General features: G+C 52.8%; 3 protein-coding genes across 5 annotated transcripts; 1 reads left to right on the plus strand and 2 right to left on the minus strand.

Annotated features, from left to right (window-relative positions):
- Positions 1–1,994: 1,994 nt before the first annotated feature.
- POLR3GL (RNA polymerase III subunit GL) lies at positions 1,995–9,219 on the minus strand. 3 transcript variants are annotated; one of them, XM_059490336.1, is made up of 8 exons: positions 9,192–9,219; positions 8,035–8,197; positions 6,912–7,041; positions 5,194–5,262; positions 5,037–5,093; positions 4,891–4,958; positions 2,974–3,087; positions 1,995–2,892 (listed from the first exon to the last, which is right to left on the minus strand). In XM_059490336.1, the coding sequence occupies exons 2-8, from the start codon at positions 8,152–8,154 to the stop codon at positions 2,806–2,808; spliced, it is 645 nt and encodes a 214-aa protein (XP_059346319.1). In that variant the 5' UTR covers positions 8,155–8,197; positions 9,192–9,219; the 3' UTR covers positions 1,995–2,805. The 3 variants fall into 3 exon arrangements, with proteins under 3 accessions (XP_059346319.1, XP_059346318.1, XP_059346317.1); XM_059490335.1 differs by lacking the exons at positions 6,912–7,041; positions 8,035–8,197; positions 9,192–9,219 and having other exon boundaries at positions 2,974–3,006; positions 5,194–6,198; XM_059490334.1 differs by lacking the exons at positions 6,912–7,041; positions 8,035–8,197; positions 9,192–9,219 and having other exon boundaries at positions 5,194–6,198.
- A 688-nt stretch (positions 9,220–9,907) lies between these two features.
- ANKRD34A (ankyrin repeat domain 34A) lies at positions 9,908–12,990 on the plus strand. Its single transcript, XM_059490310.1, has 2 exons — positions 9,908–10,072; positions 10,978–12,990. Exon 2 carries the CDS (start codon positions 11,015–11,017, stop codon positions 12,278–12,280), a length of 1,266 nt encoding a protein of 421 aa, XP_059346293.1. The 5' UTR covers positions 9,908–10,072; positions 10,978–11,014; the 3' UTR covers positions 12,281–12,990.
- RBM8A (RNA binding motif protein 8A) lies at positions 12,753–18,370 on the minus strand. Its single transcript, XM_059490347.1, has 6 exons — positions 18,292–18,370; positions 16,902–16,961; positions 16,725–16,802; positions 15,401–15,537; positions 14,030–14,166; positions 12,753–13,151 (listed from the first exon to the last, which is right to left on the minus strand). The coding sequence occupies exons 1-6, from the start codon at positions 18,356–18,358 to the stop codon at positions 13,106–13,108; spliced, it is 525 nt and encodes a 174-aa protein (XP_059346330.1). The 5' UTR covers positions 18,359–18,370; the 3' UTR covers positions 12,753–13,105.
- Between the last annotated feature and the right edge of the window lie 161 nt (positions 18,371–18,531).

Raw genomic sequence — 18,531 nt, forward strand, 5'->3', positions numbered from 1 at the left:
TCCCCCTTAAAATTGTTGATTTTTCCCCCCAAATTTGTGGATTTCCCCCCTCATAAAATTGTTCATTTCCCCCCCTAAAACTGTTGATTTTTCCCCACCTAAAATTGTCGATTTTACCCCCTGGAATTGTTCGTTTTCCCCACTACAACTGTTGATTTTTCCCCCTGATAATTGTTGATTTCCCCCCCCCCAAATCTGTGGATTTCCCCCCCATAAAATTGCTGATTTTCCTTCCTAAAATTGTTGATTTTCTCCCTAAAATTGTTGATTTTCCCCCAAAATTGTTGATTTTCCCCCTAAAATTGTTGGGTTTTCCCCCTAAAATTGTTGATTTCCCCCAAAATTGTTGATTTTCCCCCAAAATTGTTGATTTTGCCCCTAAAATTGTTGATTTTCCCCCTAAAATTGTTGGGTTTTCCCCCTAAAATTGTTGGTTTTTTCCCTAAAACTGTTGATTTTTCCCCTAAAATTGTTGATTTTTCCCCCTAAAATTGTTGATTTTCCCCCTAAAATTGTTGGTTTTTTTCCCTAAAATTGTTGATTTCCCCCCTAAAATTGTTGATTTTTCCCCCTAAAATTGTTGATTTTCCCCCTAAAATTGTTGGTTTTTTTCCCTAAAATTGTTGATTTCCCCCCTAAAATTGTTTATTTTTCCCCCTAAAATTGTTGATTTTCCCCCTAAAATTGTTGGGTTTTCCCCCTAAAATTGTTGATTTTTCCCCAAAATTGTTGTGTTTTTTTTCCCCCCTAAAATGCTCCACCCCAGGGGCTGAACTCTGCCCCCCCCCTCCCCATTTTACAGCCCTAATTAAACCAATTAAGGCCATAAACCTCCCTCATTATCCCTGTGGGCAGCTCTGGGGGTTCAGCCTCACCTTCCTGGGGTTTTTTTGAGTATTTTTGGGGTTTTTTTGGGAACCCCCAGAATTTCCAAACTGGTTTCAACCGGGATCAGGGACCCTCAGAAATGGGGGAAACTGAGGCACGGCTGACAAAACCCAAAGGATTTGGGCACTTTCCTCAACCCCCCCAAATCCTTCTCCAGGTTTAGGGCGGGGGGACAAATCCCACCCCTCAAAATTCAAGATTTTTACCTTGGAAAAAAGGAAAAAAAAAAGGATAAAAATGGATAAAAATGGATAAAAATGGAAGTTGAGAATGTTGGCGGCCACAAACAGGAACTGGAGCTTGTGAGGGCGGCGTGAGCGGCCCTGAGGCACCAACAAACCCCAGGGCGACACAAAACCGCCCCTTCCTGCGAAAAAAAACCCGCTGAACTTCCCCAAAAAATCCTCGCCCCGAAATATTTATCCCCATTCAAAATATCCCCCCTCGGAAAAAAAAAAAAAAAAGCTGTTTGTCCCTACCAAAAAATCTGTTTGTGCCCCCCCCCGCCCCAAAAAATCCGCATTTTTTCAACCCCAAAATCATCCCTGAAAAAAAAAAAATATTGCTTTTTCCTCCCCCAAAATCTGCTTTATCACCGAAAACCCAAAAATGTTATTTAAAAATACGCCTTGCCCCTCCAAAATGTCCACAATAAACCAAAGTTTCCTCCCTCAAAAATGCACATTCCGCCCGAAACGTATTTTTCCCTCCCCAAAAGTACATTTTTGCCCCCTCAAAAAGACATCTTGACCTACAAGAAGTTACATTTTCCTCCCCAAAATTACACTTTTACTCCCCAAAAATCCACCTTGCCACCCCAAAAATTAGTTTTCCCCTAAAAAAACTTCTTGTTTTTTTTTCAAACAAGTTTTTGTTTTTCAAAAACCATTTTTTCCACCCCAAAAAAAACCCCACCTTCCCCTCCCCATAAAACTTTTCCTTCTAAAATATCTTTTCCTTCTTTATACAAACACATTTTCCACCTCAAAAAAAAAAAAAAAATCACATTTCAGCCCCCCCCCCAAAATCTTTTCCCCATTTTAATTCCTCTTAGCCTCTGGTAACCCCCTTATCCAAACCCCCCCCCGTGCTAAAAACCACCAAAAGCTGAGGCAGAAATACCAAAAATATTTTTAAATTCACCCAAAAAAGCCCCAAAATTTGAGGGGGTCCCGCCCCCCCCACCCCGGGCCTGGAGCGCCGGCGCCACCTGGTGGTGACAAAGAGAATGACAGGACAAGGGGGACCCCAAGGGCGGAACGGGGACCCCCAATGTCACCCCAATATCCCCAGGGGGACCCCAGTGTCACCACAACGTCCCCAAGGGGACCCCAATGTCACCTAAGTGTCCCCAATGTCACCCCAATGTCCCCAAGGGATATCAGGGCGTCCCCCTGGGGAGCTGACAGGGACCCCAAGGTCCCCAAGGGATAACAGGGACCCCAATGTCACCCCAATGTCCCCAAGGGGACCCCAAAGTCACCTCAGTGTCCCCAAGGGGATAACACGGACCCCAGTGTCATTCCAATGTCCCCAAGGGATAACAGGGACCCCAGTGTCACCACAATGTCCCCAGGGGGACCCCAATGTCACCCCAATGTCCCCAAGGGGTAACAGGGACCCCAATGTCACCCCAAGGTCCCCAAGGGATATCAGGATGTCCCCTGGGGACGTGAGGGCACCCCTGCCATGCCAGGGCTGTGGGACAGTGCCCATTTTTGGGGACAGTGCCCATTTTGGGGTGCCCAGTTTTGGGCTCAATGCCCCTTTTGGGGTCAGTACCCCTTTTGGGGTGCTCATTTTTGGGGTCAGTGCCCATTTTTTGGGGTCAGTGCCCCTTTTGGGGTCAGCACCCATTTTGGGGTGCCCATTTTTGGGGTCAGTGCCCACTTTTGGGGTTCAGTGCCCCTTTTGGGGTCAGTACACGGCCTCGTCGCCGTTGTCGTCGCTGTCGGGCGCGAAGCTCTCGCCGTTGTCGAAGTAGGACAGCACGTAGTCGGTCTCCTGAGGGGACAAAGGGGGCACGGGTGGCACCTGGGGACACCCTGAGCACCCACCAACCCGCCCAGGTCCCCCCTTCGTCACCTCCTCGTGCTCCTCCTCGTCGTACTCCTCCTCCTCCTCCTCCTTTCCTTCTTCCTCCTCCTCCTTCTCCTCCTCCTCCTCGGATGTCACCTCCTCCTCCTTCTTCTCCAGGCTCTGAGGGGACAAAAAAAACCCCAAATGCACCCACTGGGGGCACCCCCTGTGGAATTCACATTTTCCGGAACAATCCCTGCGACTTTCCCTGAAAAAATCCCAGGATTTCTCTCCCGGGAAGCTGAGAAACCTCAGAAAAAGGAAAACAATTCTGATCTCGTTTGCTTCTCCTGTGTTTTGCTAAACCTCAGAAAAAGGAAAACAATTCTGATCTCGTTTGCTTCTCCTGTGTTTTGCTAAACCTCAGAAAAAGGAAAACAATTCTGATCTCGTTTGCTTCTCCTGTGTCCTGCTCATGTGGAAGAAGTTTGGACGGTTTGATTCTGCTGGGAGTTGTTTTCACTAATTGGCCAATCAGTGCCAAAATGTGTCAAGACTCTAGAAAGAGTCACAAGTTTTTATTAATATTTTTTTCATTATTATATTTTATCTTTTTTTTCATTATTATCTTCTTATCTTTTCATTATTCTATTTTCTTACATACTTTTCAGTAGGTATCACTTCTGTATTCTTTAGTATAGTATAGCATTTTAAAATACAAGATAGTATTATAAATAATACTGTATATTGTTATATATAGGATTAATATAATCTATAATCTATAATCTATAACATATAATATATAACATATAACATATAACATATAACATATAACATATAACATATATTATATAATATATAATATATAATATATAATATATAATATATAATATATAATATATAACATATAATATATAACATATAACATATAATATAATATATAATATGTAATATATAATATATAATATATAATATAATAATAATTAATTAATAACAGATATATTAATATAACAATATTGCATCAATATTATATAGTATATTAGTATGTACTATAATATATAATATAGTATATATTATATATACTATAGTATGTATAATACTATATATTAGATATTTATTAATATTATATATTAAATAACACTGTATATAAAATATATAAATTATAAAAAGTAATAAATTAGCCTTCTGCAAACACACTATAGTATAGTATTTTAAAATATAATATAGTATTATAAATTACATTAGATTATGTATATATTATAAAGTTATATATATAAATTTATATAATACATATAAATTATAAAAAGCAATAAATTAGCCTTCTGAGAACACACTATAGTATTTTAAAATAAAATATAGTATTATAAAGTAATAAACAGTATTTTTAAATATAGTATTATAAAGAAATAAATAGTATTTTTAAATATAATGTAGTACTGAAAAGTAATAAATAGCATTTTAAAATAGAATACAGTATAATAAATAAAAACTAGCATTTTTCAATATAATATAGTACAATAAAGTAATAAATAGTATAATAAAGTAATAAGTAACATGTTCAATAGAATATAGTATTATATATTCTATATAATATTATATATTATATATATATTCTATATATATTCTATATGATTATATATTCTATTCCTTTATAATACTATATTCTATTGTATATATTCTATATACAATAGAATATAGTATTATAAAGGAATAAATAGCATTTTTAAATATAATGTAGTATTATAAATTATTAAATTAGCCTTCTGAGAACACAGTACAGTATAGTGTACTATAGTATTTTTAAATACAATATAGCATTATAAAGTATTGTAAATTTAAATAGTATTATATAGGATCACAAAGTATTATAAATTGTATTATAAAGCGTTACAAATTTATTATGAAATAAATCAGCCCTCTGAGAGCCCGGAGTCAGGTCCCTCACCCCTGCCAACCCAACCACCCCCAGCCTCCCCTCCGTACCTCCAGCTTCTTGATGGCCTCCTCCTTGTCCAGTGCCACCTGCTGCTTGGGGACAGGCCCGGGGGTCCCTGGGGGGGCACAGGGCACTGTCACCCCCCAGGGGACAACGGGGACACGCGGGGTGGGGACAGGCCGGGGTCACTCACGGGCTTTGCGCGGCCGCCGCACGCGGATCTTCAGCTCCCGCGGGAGCCGCCGCCAGTCTGGGGGGGCAGAATTGGGCAAAACTGGGCAAAGGGGGGACCCCAAAAAACCCCCAGGTGCCCCCCAGGACCCCTCTGTGTCCCCTCCTGCGTCACCCACCTGGGTTCCAGTCGATGGCGTTGTCCACGGGGCTGGAGAGCTGGTACTTGTCCGAGTAGCGCTCGATGTCTGCGGGGGCACGCGGGGATTTGGGGACATTTCGGGGGATTTGGGGACATTTTGGTGGGATTTGGGGACACTCTGTGGGGATTTGGGGACACTCTGTGGGGGTTTGGGGACATTTTGGGGGATTTGGGGACACTCTGTGGGGGTCTGGGGACATTTTGGGGGATTTGGGGACATTTTGGTGGGATTTGGGGACATTTTGGGGGATTTGGGGACACTCTGTGGGGATTTGGGGACATTTTAGGGGATTTGGGGACATTTTGGGGGATTTTGGGACACTCTGTGGGGATTTGGGGACGATTTGGGGACAATTTGGTGGGATTTGGGGACATTTTGGGGGATTTGGGGACACTCTGTGGGGATTTGGGGACATTTAGGGGGATTTGGGGACACTCTGTGGGGATTTGGGGACATTTAGGGGGAATTTGGGGACACTCTGTGGGGATTTGGGGACATTTTGGGGGAATTTGGGGACATTCCAGCGGGATTTGGGGACAGCCACCCCCGATGGATGATGGCATGAGGTGGTGCAGCAAAGGGGAATAAAATGGGAATAAAATGAGGGAGGGGATAAAATGAGGGGGATAAAAAATGGGAATAAATAATGGGGGGATACAATGGGGGAATAAAATCGGGGGGATAAAATGGGGAAGAGAATGGGGGGAAATAAAATGAGAGGGAATAAAATGGGGGTAATAGAATGAGGGAGATAAATAATGGGAATGAAATGGGAGGGAAGAAAATGGGGGAGATAAATAATGGGAATAAAATGGGGGGAATAAAATGGGGAAGATAAATAATGGGAATAAAATGGGGGGGAATGAAATGTGGGGAATAAAACAGGGGGAATAAAATGGGAGGAATAAATAATAGGGGGAATAAATAATGGGAATAAAATGGGGGGGGATAAAAAATGGGGGGATAAAATGGGGAAGAGAATGGGGGGAATAAAATGGGGGGAATAAAAAATGGAAGGAATACAATGGGGGGGATAAAACGGGGCAATAAAATGAAGGGGATAAAATGAGGGGGATAAATAATAGGGAGAATAAAATGGGGGAGATAAATAATGGGAATACAATGGGAATACAGTGGGAATAAAATGAGGGGATAAAAGGGGGGGGAATAAAACAGGGAATAAAATGGGGAGGAAGAAAACAGGAGGGATAAAATGGCGGGGATAAAATGGGGGGGATAAATAATGGGAGGAATAAAATGGGGGGAGATAAAACAGGGGGGAAGAAAATGGGGGGAGATAAAACAGGGGAAGAAAATGGGGGGATTAAAACGGGGGAAGAAAATAGGGGGCATAAAATGGGGAGGGGATAAAAGGGGGGGGATAAAACATGGGGGGATAAAATGGGGAAGACAATAGGGGGAATAAAATGGGGGGGGGATAAATAACGGGAGGGGCTAAAACGGAGGGGATAAATCACGGGAATAAAATGGCAATAAAATGAGGGGGAATAAAATGGGGGGATAAATAATGGGGCAATGGAATGGGATAAATGAGGGGGAATACAACGGGGGGATAAAACGATGGGGCTGGGTACTGCAAGGAGAGTTCTGGAGCACGCCGGGACGAGCCCCGTCCCGCCGCGGGGCACACCGGAGGCTGAGCCCGCCGCCGGTGCCGCCGGTGGTGCCGGTACCTCTGCGGGGCGCCCCCGGTTTGACGAAGTACGGGAGCCCCTTCACAGCCCGGCGCAGCTCCTGCTTCAGGGCCAGCATGTACTCGCCCTCCTCGCCACCGGGCAGCGGCGCCGCGCGGCGCTCCAGGGCCTGCGGGGAAAGGGGGAAAATGGATATTTTACCATTGCTTTTGGGCAAATGCTGAAATTAGTGTCACGCGAGTTATGATTTGATTAATTAGCGTGTTCTAGGTTTTATACATATATATATATATGTGTGTGTGTGTGTGTGTGTATATATATATATATGTATATATATGTATATATATATATGTATGTATGTATATGTATATGTAAACTTATATATATGTATGTAATGTATATGTAAACATATATACGTATGTAATGTATATGTATGTGTGCATATATATGTATATATATGTGTGTGTATATATATGTATGTATGTATATGTATATGTGTACTTATATATACGTATGTAATGTATATGTATGTGTGTATATATATGTATATATATGTGTGTATATATATGTATGTATATATATATGTATATGTATACTTATATATATGTATGTAATGTATGTGTGTATATATATATGTATATGCATATGTATATGTATACTTATATATATATATGTAATGTATGTGTGTATATATATGTATATATATGTATATATATGTGTGTATATACATATGTATGTATGTATATGTATATGTATACTTATATATACGTATGTAATGTATATGTATGTGTGTATATATATGTATATATATGTGTGTATATATATATATTAGATATATATATTATATATTAGTATATATATTATTTATTAGTATATATATTCTTTGTAATAATATATACTAATATATAATATATAATATATAATGTATAATATATTATATGTAATATATAATATATTATATGAAATATATATTATATAATATATAATGTATAATATATAATATGTAAAATAATAATAATAATAATAATAATAATAATAATAATAATAATAATAATAATAATAATAATAATGACGATGATAATTTTTTCCTATTAAACTTTTCCAATTTTAAAACCAGCTGATGGCGTTTCCCCCCCGGGGCCCGCGTTACCGGAGGGCTCACCGGGAAGAGCGGCGCTGGCTGCAGGGTGGGCGGCGGCAGCGCGTCCCCCTTGCCGATGCCCACGGCCTCCACGTTAAACGTCATCTGCCCCCGGCCCCGGCCGCGGCCCCGGCCCGCCATGGCGACCCCGGCCCGCTGGGACAACCGGAGACACGTTTTCAACCTCAAAAAAAAAATCACATTTCACATTTCATCCCCCCCCCAAACCCCTTTCCCTGTTTATAATCCTTCTTAGCTCCGGGTAAGCCCTTTATCCAACCCCTCCCCGGGTAAAAAGCAGCGAAAGCTGAGCCAGAAGTACCAAAAATGTTTTTAAATTCACATAAAATCCAGCCAAAAAAAAAGCCCCAAAATTTGGAGGGGGTCCGGCCGGACCTGGAGCAGCGGCGCCGCCTGGTGGTGACAAAGGGAATGACAGGACAAGGAGGACCCCAATGTCCCCAAGGGGAGGAAAAAGGGACCCCAATGTCACCCCAATGTCCACAAGGAGGGAACAGGGACCCCAATGTCACCCCAGTGTCCCCAAGGAGGGGACAGGGACCCCAATGTCCCCCCAATGTCCCCAAGGAGGGGACAGGGACCCCAATGTCACCCCAATGTCCACAAGGGGGGAACAGGGACCCCAATGTCACCCCAATGTCCCCCCAGTGTCCCCAAGGGGGGAACAGGGACCCCAATGTCACCCCAATGTCCCCAAGGAGACCCCTTGGCATCGCCGTTCTGCCCGGTGCCGGTGATGCCCCAAGTGCCGCTGCCCAGCTCCGTTGGCCCCTCGGTCCGGTCCCGGTGCCTCTTTCACTCACTCTCGGTCCCGGTCCCGGTTGTTGCCCCCGGGCATGGTTATCCCCCGTCCCGGTTCCCCCCCGTTCTCGGTCCCGGCGCTCCCCGGTGTCGTTTCTTCCCCTTCCCCAAAGCTGCTGCCGGTGCTGAGCCCAGTCCCGGTGCCCCCCCGGTCCCCATCCTTGTCCCGGTACCCTGTCTCTGTGCACCACCCAGTCCCGATGGCCTCCCCCGGTGGCTCCCGGGCTCGGTCTCCGTCTCCATCCCCGTTCCTGGGTGCTCCCGGTGGTCCTCCCGCTCCCGGTATCCCCTCGTACCCCGGTCCCGGTCCCGATATCCCCTCGTACCCCGGTCCCGGTCCCGATATCCCCTCGTACCCCGGTCCCGGTGTCCCCCCGTGCTCCCGGCACCGCTCCCGGTCCCGGCCCCGCTCTGCGCAAGCGCAATCGCTCTCCACGTGTGCGCGGTCGCCGTGGCCCCGCCCCGCGCAGGGGGGGCGGAGCTTGAGCGCAAGCCGCGCGCTGATTGGCGGGTCAGAACGAGGGGCGGGGCTTAGAGGGGGAACACAGGAGGGGGCGGGGCCGGGGCGCGGGGTGGGAACGGGGGGCTCAAAAAGGGGGATGAAAAATGGGTGAAAAACGGATGAAAAATGGATAAAAACTGGATCAAAAGTGGATCAAGAGGGGATGAAAAGGGGGTGAAAAAGTCCCTCGGCCCCTCCTGCCCAGACCCTCCCAGCCCCTCCGCCCCGGGGTAGCTCAGCCGCCGGTACCGGTGCCACCCCAGCCCTGCCATGCTGTGCCCCCCAGTCCCGCTGCCCACTGCCCCCAGCCCCACTGTAGGACCCCCCAGTTCCCCTACCCCCTTGTACTCCCCCAGTTTCCGATGCTCCAGGGCCCTCAGCCCCCCCATTCCCGCTGCCCCCCGGTCCTGCTGGGCTCTGCCCCCCGCTCCCGCTGCCCCCCGAGAGCCCCCGGTGCCCCCCAACCCCCGATCCCCCCCCCGTCACTCCCACGCAGGGCCGGGCTCTGGATGCGCCGTGGCTGATTCATCCCGCTCCAGCCCCCCCCCCCCCCCCCCGCGCCCGCAGCTGCCAAAAATAGCGCTGCGGGAGGGGGGGGACCCTCCACAGCACCTCCCGCCGCCCCCGCCTCACCGGCGGCAGGCCGGGATGGCGGCCACGGGCCGCTGTCCCCGACAGCCCCGTCCCCGGGGCCGCGGGAACCGGGACGAGCGAGCCCACGCGCCGGTTGGCACGGTAAAACGGGGATGGAGAGGGGTGGGATGGGGGGGTCCCCGCTGAGAATGGGGGGGTAAGGGGACGGCCCCCCGGGTCCCGGGCTCGGGGGCGTCTCACGGAGGGGACCGGGAGGGTTTTCTCCCGTTTTACCGGCTGGTCGGAGCGGGATGAGCGGCTGTCGCCATGGGAACCGGGCGGGCGGGGATGGGGGCGCCGGTGGGGATGGGGTGTGAGCAGCAGTGGGGGGTACCGGTGGGGATGGGGGTACCGGGAAGGATGGGGGTACCAGGAAAAATGGGGTACCGGGAAGGATGGGGGTACCGGGTATAATGGGGTACCGGGAATAATGGGGTGTGGGCAGAGATGGGGGTACCGGGCAGGGATGGGGTACCGGCAGGATGGGGGTACGGGCAGGATGGGGGTACGGGCAGGGATGGGGGTACGGGCAGGATGGGGGTACCGGCAGAGATGGGGGTACGGGCAGGGATGGGGGTACCGGGCAGGGATGGGGGTACCGGGCAGGGATGGGGATACCGGGCAGGGATGGGGGTACCGGCAGGGATGGGGGTACGGGCAGGGATGGGGGGTACCGGGCAGGGATGGGGGTACCGGGCAGGGATGGGGGTACCGGGCAGGGATGGGGATACCGGCAGGGATGGGGTACCGGCAGGGATGGGGGTACCGGCAGGGATGGGGGTACGGGCAGGGATGGCGCTGTGGGCAGGAGAATCAGGTGGGGCAAAGGGAGGAGAGAGAGGAGGATGAGGAGGGGGCGCAGGAAAGCATTTGAGGAATGGGGTTTGGGGGTGCAGGCACAGCCTGGCGAGCTCGGGAACCCTCATTTAGTGTGGAAACTGAGGCAGGGAGAGGGGACACCCCATCCTGGAGCTTTGGGGGTCTCAGCGCACCCTCTCCCCTCGCAGTAAGCGAGCGCCACCCGCACCCGCCGTGAGCCCGGCCATGCCCAGCGCCGCGGTGCCCCCGGGGGCGCTCCCCATGATCCCGGCCGAGGGCTCGGCGCTGCTCCGCGCCGTCTCCCAGGGGAAATTCCGCCTGACCCGCCTGCTGCTCGAAGGGGGAGCCTACATCAACGAGGGCAACGCGGCGGGCACCACGCCGCTGATGGCGGCGTGCCGGGCGGGCTACGCCGAGCCCCCCGAGCAGCCGCGGATGGTTCAGTACCTGCTGGAGAACGGCGCCGACCCCAACATCCCCGACAAGGCGGGCAAAACCGCGCTGATGCACGCGTGTGCCGAGCGAGCCGGCCCCGCCGTGGTCGCCACGCTGCTCGCCCACGGCGCCGACCCCAGCGCCCGCGATTACGGCGGGGGCTCGGCGCTGGTTTACGCCCTGGAGCGGGGGGACCGGGAGACGCTGCAGGTGCTGCTGGACGCGTGTCGGGAGCGAGGCCGCGATGTCATCATCATCACCTCGGCCACGTCGCCCCGAGGCACCAAGACCACCCGGCAGTACCTGAACTCGCCGCCCTCGCCCGCTCTGTGCGCGTCCCCGTCGCAGGTGCAGGTGCGGGCGGCGGCGGCGTCGCCGGGCGCCGGCGGGAGGGATGAGGAGCGCGATGTGTTCCGCTTCCCTCCCGCCGCTCCGGAACCGGCCCGGGCCGGGCCCAAGCGGCAGCTGAAGAGGCTCAACTCGGAGCCGTGGGGGCTGGCGGTGGCGGGGATGCGGGGGGGACACTCGGAGGGGCCGCAGGGACCCGCAGAGGGAGCACGGAGAGCTTTAGATGAGATACGGGGACACCCGGAGGGGACGCGGGGACCCTCGGAAGGGTCGTGGGGTTCTCCTGAAGGGACATCGGGCCCTCAGGAGCAGCTGGCAGCAGGGCTGGAGGGGCTGCGGCTGCGCCCCCGCCGGCACAGCGTGGAGGGACGCGATGTCTCGGGGCTGCCCGGAGCCGCCTGGGCAGAGCGGGTGCCCCCCGTGCCCGCCCCGGGGCGCTGGGTTCCCCCCGATCCTCCACGGGGCAAACCCTTACGCCGGGACCCCGCTAACCCCGAGCTCGGTAGCGCTCCCGGGCCGCTGCGGCACCCGGCGGGGCTGCTGGAGCGCCGCGGCTCCGGGACGGTCCCGCCGGAGCCCCCGGGCCGGGCGGGGCTGCTGCCGCCGCTGCCGCCCCGAGCGCTGCTCCGCCGCCACTCCATGCAGCCGGAGGCGCTGCGGAACCTCGGCGCTTTCTGCGGGGGGCTGGGACCCGAGCCTGGCTCTTAGGGACCCCCCCCCCTCAAGGCCAGGACCCCTTGGGGAAAGCCTGGCCCTGCTCTGAACCCTGCTGAGGGTCAATTGTTGCATTCCTCTGTCGGCACAAACTGCACGAGCCCCAGTTTGGGGAGCTGGTGGGCGCACCCCAACTGCCAGGGCCCCCCCAGGATCCCCCTCCTGCTCCTGCCTCATCCTCCCAGCAGCTTTTTCCCCCAGGGTTGGCGTTAAAGGCCCCAGTGTAGCTCAGTGGATGTGAGTGAGGGGTGGTGGGCACATCTGTGGGGTTGGGGGCACAGCTGTTGCATCCCAATCTCAGTTTTAAGGGAAAAAAAAAAGAGGTTTTTTTGAGATCTGAGTTGTTCTACTGCCAGGTTGGGAGGGATCCCCAGGATCCTTGGGGATCCAGCAGCTTGGATGGAAAAGGATTTTAGGGAAAGGGGCACGGGAGCTTTAATGAAGGACAAAGAACAAGAAGACAAACTTAGACAAAATCTTGTTATTTGACACAAAACAAGGAATGCCCAGTGGGATAAATACCATGGGAGATTCAGAAACCATTTGCCTGGAGCATGGAAAAAAAAAAAAAACCTCCCAGGATATTCTGGGATGGGGAGCTGGGAGGGATCCCCCCAAACCCAAGGGAAATCCCCCCCAACCCTCCGAAACTGCTGCTTCCCTCATACTTGTCCTTTGAAAACAATAAAATTCCATAAAACCCACATTTCCCCGGGGGCTGGAGCTGGCTTGGCTCCTCCAGGCTGTGTACAGAGCCCAGTTTGCCCAGTTTGCCACCAGTTTGGAGGTGGAACATCAATGGGAGGAGGTTTGGATCCATCATCGGCGGCGCCGGTCCGGGCTGCGGCTCCGCCGGCGGCCGCCCCTGGGAAAGAGGGAAAAGTGGGGAAGGGAAAGGGGAAAAAAAGGGGAAAAAGGGGAAAAAAAAGGGAAAAAAAGGGTGAGGGAATGGGGAATGTAAAGGGGGAAAGGGAAGGAAAGGGGAGGGAGGGGAAAAGGGAAAAGAGGGTAAGGGAATGGGGAATGTAAAGGAAGAAAAGGGAAAAGAGAAAGAAGAGGGAGGAAAGAGGAAAAAGGGAGGGAAAGGGGAAAGGAAAGGAAAAAGGGAGGAAAAAGGGGAAAGGAGAGGGAAAAGGGGAAAGGAAATGGAGAAAAGGAGAAGGAAAGAGTACAGGAAATGGGGAAAAGGAAAAGGCGGGGAAAAGGGTACGGGAAATAGGGGAAAAGAAAGGGAAAAAGGGAGGGGAAAAGGTACAAGAAATATGGGAAAGGAGAGGGAAAAGGGTACAGGAAATGGAGGAAAGGAGAGAGAAAAGAGTACAGGAAATGGGAGAAAGGAAAGGGAAAAGGGAGGGAAAAGGATATGGGGAATAGGGAAAGAAGAAGGAAAAGGGTACAGGAAATGGGGAAAGGGACAAGAAAAGGGGAATAGGAAATGGGGGAAAGGGAGGGAAAAGGGAAGGGAAAAGGTACAAGAAATATGGGAAACGAGAGGGAAAAGGGTACACGAAATAGGGCAAAAGAAAGGGAAAAGGGAGAGAAAAGGATACAGGGAATGGGAGAAAGAAGAGGGAAGGAAGAAGCGCAGGAGAAGACCATTTTGGGGGTGTTTATCCCTATTTTAACCCCGCCACCCCCGGAACGGTGCGCAGGAATTCCCCCATTCCCCTCGCCCACACCTCCCTCCCATTGCCAGCTCCTGGAATTCCCTGGAGCTCCCCGGAGCTCCCAGGGTTTCCTCACCTCCTCTTGCCCTTGGGGGGGCCCCTGACGAAGCACCAGTCCACGCTGACCGGCTGCCCCATGAGCTCCTGCCCGTTGAGCCCCTCCATGGCCGCCTGCGCCTCCTTGTACGTCTCGTACTCCACCAGCGTGTAACCCTGGCAGCAACGGGGCACAGCGGGGTTGGCAACGGGACAGGAGCCAGGGGAACTCGGCCTTGGGGTGCACAGACCCCCCGACAGCCTGGGATTAGGATCGGGAACGGGACAGACACCAGGGGAACGCAGGTTTGGGGTGCACGGACCCCTTAACACCCCAGGTTTAGGATTTGGAATGACACAGGCACCAGAGAAACTCAGATTTGGGGTGCACAGACCCCCAAAGCCCCAGGTTTAGGATTTGGAATGACACAGGCACCAGGGAAACTCAGATTTGGGGTGCACAGACCCCCAAAGCCCCAGGTTTAGGATTGGGAATGACACAGGCACTGGGGGAACTCCCAGCTCAGACTTGGGGTGCACAAACCCCTTAACACCCCAGGTTTAGGATTGGGAATGAACCTGGACATCAGAGGAACTCCCAGCTCAGATTTGGGGTGCACAAACCCCTTAACACCCCAGGTTTAGGATTGGGAATGAACCTGGACATCAGAGGAACTCCCAGCTCAGATTTGGGGTGCACAAACCCCTTAACACCCCAGGTTTAGGATTGGGAATGAACCTGGACATCAGAGGAACTCCCAGCTCAGACTTGGGGTGCACAAACCCCTTAACACCCCAGGTTTAGGATTGGGAATGAACCTGGACATCAGAGGAACTCCCAGCTCAGATTTGGGGTGCACAAACCCCTTAACACCCCAGGTTTAGGATTGGGAATGAACCTGGACATCAGAGGAACTCCCAGCTCAGATTTGGGGTGCACAGACCCCCTGAGACCCCAGATTTAGGATTGGGAATGCCCCCCCAGACATTGGGAATTCCCAGCTCGGGTTTGGGGTGCACAGACCCCCTGATATCCTGGGTTTAGGATTGAGAATGAACCCAGAAAGCAGGGCAACTCCCAGCTCAGGTTTGGGGTGCACACACGCCCTGATACCTTAGGTTCAGGATTGGGAATGAGCCCAGACACCAGGGGAACTCAAATTTGGGATGCACAGACCCCCTGACACCCCAGATTCAGGACTGGGAATGCCCCCTGGCATTGGGGGAATCCAGCTCCCACCCCAACCCCCAGCTCAATTTTGGCTTTTGGGGTGCAGGGACCTCCCAATAAATCAAAGCTGAGCTGCAGATACCCCCATAACCCCCAGAACTGGGGTGCCCCCCTGGCACCTCATACCCTGGAGGCTGAGCTGGAGCTTGGGGGGGGTCCCCAAAAGCGCCCCCTCCTCACCTTGAGGTAGCCAGTGCGCCGGTCCAGGTTCAGGTGGATGTTTTTGATCTCCCCAAACTCGGCGAATCTGTCGTGCACGTCCTCCTCCGTGGCCTCCTCGTGCACCCCTGTCACAAACAGGATCCAGCCCTCCACGGCTGGGCAGGGAAAACTGGGGTTACAGGGCTGGGAATGCAGACTTGCACCCCAAAATCCTTGTGAGGTTTGGGGGCAGGTGAGATTTGGGGGCTGATGCTGGGAAAGTGGGGAAGAATCATCCCAGCGTGGCCTTAATCCTTCTTTCTTGCTGTGCTGGGTCCCCAGTTTGGGGTTTGTCACCCCAAAATCACTCCTTTTTCAGCTAGGAAAGGGAGATGAATGTCCAAAATCCCCAAATCCTGGGTGAGGTTGGGGAAAGCTGATCCCAGCAGGGCTGAACCCAAATCCAGATCCCATTTCCCATGGGGAAAGTGCCCCTGGGGACATTTGGGATGCCATGGGGCTCTTAGGAAGGAAAATCTCCCCCAGATTCCCTCATTTCCACTTTGGGAAAGGGGATTTGGAGCTGGGGTTTGCCCTAAAATAAATCCTGGGAATGAGGGGAGGAGTTATCCCAGCCTAAAATAAATGCTGGGAATGAAAAGGGGAGGGAAGTGATTGTTCCAGCCTGGGAATGAGGGAAGGGATTTTCCCAGCCTGAAGAAATAAATCCTAGGAAAGAGGGAAGAGGTTGTCCCACCTAAAATAAATCGTGGGGAGGGGAAGGGAAGAGATCCTGGGAATAAAGGAAGGGAAGAAAATTTATCCCAACATAAATTAAATCCTGGAAACGAGAGAAGGGAAAGGATTGTCCCAGTCTAAATTAAATCTTGGCAACGAGGGAAGGGATAGTCCCAGCCTAAAATAAACCCTGGGAAGCAGAAAAAGGGAAAGGGAAAGGGAAAGGGAAAGGGAAAGGGAAAAGGAAAGGGAAAGGGAAAGGGAAAGGGAAAGGGAAAGGGAAAGGAAGGTCCCAGCCTAAAATAAATCCTGGGAATGAGAGAAATTTTGGGAAGGAAAGTTTAGGAAAGAGGGAAGGGAAGGGAAGGGAAGGGAAGGGAAGGGAAGGGAAGGGAAGGGAAGGGAAGGGAAGGGAAGGGAAGGGAAGGGAAGGGAAGGGAAGGGAAGGGAAGGGAAGGGAAGGGAAGGGAAGGGAAGGAAGGGAAGGGAAGGGAAGGGGAAGGGAAGGGGAAGGGAAGGGAAAGGGAAGGGAAGGGATTTTCCCAGCCTAAAATAAATCCTTGGATTGAGGGAAGGGACTGTCCCAGCGCCCTGAGAGCCCCGCAGGTCCCCAGTGTCCCCTCACATCTCTGTGGCCCCGGCTCGTCCCCGTCCTGCTCCACGCTGTCGTAATCTTCGCGCACCCGGGCGCGGGATCCTTCCTCTGGGGAAACAAAAACGGGGGGAAGAACGGGAGCCCCAAACTTCAGGGGTCACCCAGAGGGCCGGGGAAGGGCTCTGGGGGTGTTCTGGGGGGTCTCACCTGAGCCGAAGCCGCGGCCCTTCCGCTTCTTGGCCTTCTCTTTCAGCTTGTGGATGCTCTCTGTGGGAAATGGGGGTCATGGGGCCAGCAGGAGCAGGGAGACCCCCAGAGAGGGATGGGACCCCTCAGCCTGGCTGGGAGGGGCTGGGGATGACCCTGGGGTGGGAATGACCCCCCTGGGAATGACCCCCCCTGGGATGGGAATGACCACTGGGGTGGGAATGACCCCCCTGGGATGGGAATGACCCTAAACTGGGAATGATCCCCCTGGGAATGACCACTGGGATGGGAATGACCCTAGACTGGGAATGACCCCCCCTGGGAATGACCATTGGGATTGGAATGACCACTGGGGTGGGAATGACCACTGGGATGGGAATGACCCTAGACTGGGAATGACCCCCCTGGGAATGACCATTGGGATTGGAATGACCACTGGGGTGGGAATGACCCCCCTGGGATGGGAATGACCACTGGGGTGGGAATGATCCCCCTGGGAATGACCCCCCTGGGATGGGAATGACCCTAGACTGGGAATGACCCCCCTGGGAATGACCACTGGGATTGGAATGACCACTGGGGTGGGAATGATCCCCCTGGGATGGGAATGACCCCCCTGGGATGGGAAGGATATCCCTGAGAGGGACCCCTCAACCTGGCTGGGAGGGGCTGGGAATGACCACTGGGGTGGGAATGACCCCCCTGGGAATGACCACTGGGACTGGAATGACCACTGGGCTTGGAATCACCCCTGGCTGGGAACGACCACTGGGCTGGGAATGACCCCCTAGGAATGACCACTGGGCTGGGAATGACCACTGGGAAGGGAAGGGCTGGGAATGACCCCTGGGTTGGGAGCGACCCCCTGGGCTGGGCAGGAACCCCGGGCTGGGAATGACCCCCTAGGAATGACCACTGGGCTGGGAATGACCCCTGGGCTGGGAATGACCACTGGGCTGGGAATGACCACTGGGCTGGGAATGACCACTGGGCTGGGAATGACGTCCCTGGGTCGGGAAAATCCCACCCGGACCGAGCAGGACCCCCCGGTCCAGAAAGAGCCACCCCCGGGCAAGCCAGGACGGTCTCCCCGTGACGGGAATGACACCCCCGGGGCCGGACAGGGCTCCCCGAGTCCCTCCGGGCCAGGAACGGACAGCAGGACCCATCTCCCACACCGGGAACGACCCCCCCCGAGACAGGCGTGAGCCCCCAGCACCGAGCAGGACCCCCCTCTGGCACCGACAGCAACCCCCGCTCCGGGCCCGGGCTCTCCCTGAGGCCGTCGCGGCCGGAGGCGGCGGGAGCGGCTCCGCTGAACCGGGACCCGGCCGGATCGCTCGGCGGGGCCGCTCTGGGCCGGGCGGTACCGCCGCAGCCCCGCGCTCACCGTCCCCGTCCTCGTCCATAGCGAAATCCTCTCCGCCCGCCTCATGAAGATCCAGCACGTCCGCCATCTTGCCGGCAGTAGCGGGGCACGCCGGGAGCGCGCCGGAAGTGGGAGGGAACGGGGCGGAAGTACCGGAGCGGCCATATTGGGAGTGTGACGGAAGTACCGGCGCGGCCATATTGGGGAGAGTGGCGGAACCGTGGGCGCGGCCATATTGGGAAGGGCGCTGGGCGGAAGAGC

The sequence above is a fragment of the Ammospiza nelsoni genome, chromosome 28 (assembly GCF_027579445.1).
Source record: "Ammospiza nelsoni isolate bAmmNel1 chromosome 28, bAmmNel1.pri, whole genome shotgun sequence".
NCBI classification, from domain to species: Eukaryota; Metazoa; Chordata; class Aves; order Passeriformes; family Passerellidae; genus Ammospiza; species Ammospiza nelsoni.